Consider the following 5000-nt stretch of genomic DNA (forward strand, 5'->3'; position numbering starts at 1 on the left):
GCCTACACAAATGACTAAACATTTGTAGCTACTAGTAATCATGCAGATTGTGTGTGGAGGGTCAAGCAGAATCTTGGATGGCCACTGGTGTGAATGCTCACACAATATTCAATATAAGGTGATTAAACACCAAATCAACTAAAATTGTAAAAAAGCATCGAAAAAGTCATTCTTGACTTAGTATCGGTATCGAAACAATAGTTTTGGTATCATGACAACACTAGCCTACTTTAAACACATGCTGAAAGTGCTTGAGCCACGTTACAACATCCCGTCAAAGACAAAACTATGTTTATTTGTCTTTTTTTTTTTTTTTTGCTGATCCGAAAAATGATCCGATCCGTGACTCTTGATCCGAGGAACGATCCGAACCGTGACTTTTTCGATCCGTTGCACCCCTAGTGTGTAGATATGTGTGTGTAGAGAGATGTGTGTTTTGAGAGATTTGTGTGTAGATGTGTGTGTTGAGAGATGTGTGTGTGGATGTGTGTGTGGATGTCTGTTGAGGGATGTGTGTTTTGAGACGTGTGTGTGTGTGTGTGTAGATGTGTGTGTTATTGCTCCTGCTGTAAGATCTATGGTGCTTTAGGCCCTAACCTTTGGCCCTAGTGGACGCATGCCTTGATTGGTGTGTGTGTGTGTGTGTGTGTGTGTGGGTGGGTCTCCAGTGGAGCTGCTCCTAAGTGAAAGGTAACCTCTCCTAACGAGCTCTTAACGCCACCATCATCTGATTTCCTTACAGGCTAATTCAATCAGCACAGCAGCCCTAAGGGTGTGTGTGTGTGTGTGTGTGTGTGGGAGGGGGGTTGGCATGTGTGTGTGTGTGTGTGTGTGTAGGGGGGGTTCTGAACAGCCTAATGTGCTCTGATGATGGCTAATTGAATTAGAGCTGATGAATAGGCTGATGCCTCTGTGTGTGTGTGTGTGTGTGTGTATGTGTGTGTGTGTGATGGGCTCTTGAGGGGTTGCTTTAGCACGTGTGTGTTAAAACCACTGGAGATTAGAGAGCAGGACACTCCTTCCACACACACACACACACACACACACACACACACACACACACACTAGCATCATAACGAGCTCCTGAGGAAAACCAGTTTAATTGTGTTTATGGGCCGCCAGAGCCAAACTACACAAACAGGGGGAAGAGGGATAGAGAGAGAGAAAGAGAGGGATAGAGAGAGAGAAAGAGAGGGATAGAGAGAGGGAAAGAGAGGGATAGAGAGAGAGAGATTTGAGAAATGTAAATGGAAGAGAGAAAGAAAGCTAAGAACAGGAGCTGAGCGCCAGAAAGACAGAAAGAGAACAGAGTCAGGGTGTAAGGACACAAGAGAGTGTGTGTGTGTGTGTGTGTGTGTGTATCAGGGGCTGGGGCTGGGGGCTTGTTAGCAGGCCCGTGTGGATTAGTAGGATCCCTGCTGTCAGCTCGTCTGCCTTGTGAAATATACATTTTGGGGGGGGGGGGGGGGGGCTCTCTAAATTAGGGACATTATTTGGGTAATGGGGGCCCTGCTCTGGCAACTGACAGGAGGACTGGAGATGTGTGTGTGTGTGTGTGTGTGTGTGTGTGTGTGTGTGCCCTTTGATGTGCACCTCCTCCTGAATCTCCGCTCCTCCACACCTCTCCTGCCCTCAGTGCTCACCTGGGGAACGACAGAGCGATGGAGGGAGGGAGAGAAAGAAAGCCAGAAGGCCAAGGGGATAGAGGGGGGGAGAGAGAGGGAGAGAGAGAGAGGGGGGATGAGAGAGGGAGAGAGAGAGGGAGAGAGAGAGAGGGGGGTAGAGAGAGGGAGAGAGAGAGAGGGGGATGAGAGAGGGAGAGAGAGAGGGGGGGGTAGAGAGAGGGAGTGAGAGAAAGAGAGAGGTAGAGAGAGAGAGATGGGAAAGAAAGACAGGAATGGCAGCAGTGAGAAAAGGAGAGAGAAAGGGTAAGAGTGAGGGATAGAGAGAGTGGTAGGGAAGAATAGAGATAGAGATAGAGAGAGCAGAAAGAAGGGATGGAGGGAGGGAGGGAGAGGGGGAGCGTAGCTGGCGGGTCATTAGATATTAAACAGGTACCAGCCGACTCCCATCGCCAATTAAATGCCAGTCGCTGACACCCGCTCACTTGTCAGAGGATTGAGACGTACGAGGCTCCAGCTCTCCCCTGTCCCCCTCTCTATCCCTCTCTCCCTCTCTCCCTCTCTCTCTTCCTTCATGGCTGTGTCTGTTTCTCCTCTCTTCTCCCCCCCCCCCTCCTCCCTGGGGGTGTAAATTGGTGGCAGTCCTGATGAGTGACTCGTGGCCCCAGCGCTTCAAAGAGCTGGTCCATCATGTTTAAACCATAACCTGGGCCTCAGCCACACACCGGGGGGGGGGGGGGGGGGGGGGGTTAACAAGTATAGAGTAGAGAACGACAGACAGAGGGAGAGGCAGAGGGATGGAATAGAGGTGGTGAGAGTGATAGGGGGAATAAAAAGTGGGAGACGTAGAAGAGGAGAAAACAGGAGAGATGGAGAAGAGAGTATGAGAGGAGGAGAAAACGGAGGAGAGGGAGATGGACAGAAACAGGAAAAGAGAGAGAAGTGTTTAAGCCAAGTGTCTAATGACAGTAATAGAGGGAGAGAGAAAGAGAGAGAAAGAGTGAAAGAGAAAGAGAGGAGTGAGAGAGAGATTGAAAGAGAAAGAGAGGAGTGAGAGAGAGAGTGAAAGAGAGGAGTGAGAGAGGAGTGAAAGAGAAAGAGAGGAGACAGAGATAGAGAGAAAGAGAGGAGTGAGAGAGAGGAGTGTTGCTGCTGTTTGTTGCTCTCTGCAGCCCAGTCTGAGGACACATGCATCAAAGATGAAGGGAGAGAGAGAGGGAGAGAGAGAGAGAGAGAGAGAGAGAGAGAGAGAGAGGGATGCGTGGTGGTGGTGGGGGTGATGGTGGGGGGGGGGGGCAGTGCTCAGGTCTCTGGAGACGGCCTCCAACAGAAAGTGCTTTTTCCTGGTTGCTGTGGACGCTCATCATTATATTCTGGCTGGGAGCCATGCAGCCCGGCTGGCCATAATGAGCTGCTTAAAACAGAGACCAGTTAGCCCTCCCTCTCTCCCTCTCTCCCTCCCTCCCTCCCTCCCTCCCTCCCTCTCTCCCTCCCTCCCTATCCCTCGCTCTCTCCCTCCCTCCCTCCCTCCCTCTCTATCCCTCGCTCTCTCCCTCCCTCCCTCCCTCCCTCTCTATCCCTCGCTCTCTCGCTCTCTCCCTCCCTTCCTCCCTCCCTGTCCTTCGCTATCCCAACTCTCCCGCCATCGCTTTTTTCATCATCCCCCTCGCTCTGTCACACAGACCAGTGTAGAGTCACACACACACACACACACACACACAGACATAATGACTGTCCCATGCATACATAATAACACCATTACACATACAGAGAAACAAACACACAAAGTCAACCCAAGAATGTGTGTGAGTGTGTGTGTGTGTTTGTGTGTGTGTGTGTGTGTGTGTGTGTGTGAGATAGAGAGAGAGAGAGAGAGAGAGAGAGAGAGAGAGAGAGACATAATTCCTGTATGTGTTCAAAGGTAGTGCTTGGTGTGTGTGTGTGTGTGTGTGTGTGTGTGTGTACAGTAGGAAGTCCATGGTTGGGGATCTAACTGTGTGTGTGTGTGTGTGTATGTGGTTTGGGGCTAGGGATATGATGGGGGAATCAGATAGATGATCAGAGAAAAGGCAGGTGACCAGTGTGACCGTCCGCAGATCAGAAACGTGAGAGGACTGACACACACACACACACACACACACAAATGTGCGCATGCACACACAGGACAAGGTCAACAGAAGGTGTTGTCTGTGTCTGTTTGTGATTATATGTGTCTGTATGTGAGTGTGTGATTATCTGTGTGTGTGTGTGTGTGTGTGTGTAGTACATATGTCTGTGATTGTATGAGCCTGTGTATTGAATGTCTTTTTTGTTGATATGTACAGTATCAGTGAAGTACATTTGTTGCATTTTGTTCTGTGTTTGTATGAATGTATTGTTTTTTTTTTTTAATTGTTTTACCTGTACATATATGTGCGTGTGTGTGACTGAGTGTGTGTGTGTGTACAGTAAGTGTGTGTAAATTGTGTGTGTTCCATCCTCCATTTCACCCGTGTCCATTCTGACGATTTACACAGTCTTCTGTCCTCCAGGTTCCCCCCCCACATGGTGCCCCCCCACCACAGTTTGCACTCGACCACGGGCATCCCCCACCCTGCCATCGTCAATCCCAGCGTCAAGCAGGAGTCCTCCCACAGCGACATCGGCTCCCTCAACAGCTCGTGAGTCGCCCGCCCTCGCCCTCGCCTGACCTCTGACCTCTGCCCCCCCCCCCCCACCGCCCGCCCCCCGCCTGAGCTAGCACCCCTGCCCTCCCACACACCCCCAGCTAACTGCCCCCACTCCTGCTGGCTAAATCTGCCCCCCGCCACCCGCCACCCCATCCGCAACATAGCACCACAGCTAGTCCAAAACAGACCAGGACCCCGGACACACACACACACACACACACCCTCATCTTAACCCCCATCAACTAACTCCAGCTCTTCTCTTCCCTGCTCGCTAACCCACTAATGCTAGCGCTAGTAGCAGCCATATTTGCTACAACTTTGAGTCCAAATGTCTGCGCTAATGCTAACATGCTAACCCTCACCTTGGACCAGAGCAGTCTGATCACCCCCATTTCCCCCTGACCACGCCCCGCACCCAGCCCCTCTCGCCCAGCATGTCCAGCCGCTAAAGGTTCACAGCCGCACGGCTAACGCTACATGCTACACGCCCATGGTCCCTCACCAACATGCAGTTTTGTGTTATGACTCGAATGGGGTGCCTTTTTCTATTACCTAATCCTCATCTTGCGAGCTTGTTCTTTCTCTCATATCCATCTCTCACTCTCTCTCTCTCTTTCTCTCTCTCTCTCTCTTTCTCTCTCTCGATCGCTCTCTCTCCTTCCTTGTGTCTGTCTCTCTGTAGGAAACACCAAGACGCTAAGAAGGCGGA

The 5000-nt window shown here is 50.8% G+C and overlaps 1 protein-coding gene across 1 annotated transcript in view; it reads left to right on the forward strand.

Annotated features, from left to right (window-relative positions):
* LOC134061967 (transcription factor 7-like 2) overlaps window positions 1-5000 on the forward strand; it is a gene marked incomplete in the record, with an annotated part of 25861 nt that overhangs the window by 6066 nt on the left and 14795 nt on the right. The window contains 2 exon segments of the mRNA XM_062517822.1: window positions 4154-4282; window positions 4974-5000. The exon segment at window positions 4974-5000 is cut by the window's right edge and continues 136 nt beyond it. Of these exon segments, the coding sequence (XP_062373806.1) occupies window positions 4154-4282; window positions 4974-5000 (156 nt within the window).

The sequence above is a fragment of the Sardina pilchardus genome, chromosome 17 (genome assembly GCF_963854185.1).
Source record: "Sardina pilchardus chromosome 17, fSarPil1.1, whole genome shotgun sequence".
Lineage (NCBI taxonomy): Eukaryota > Metazoa > Chordata > Actinopteri > Clupeiformes > Clupeidae > Sardina > Sardina pilchardus.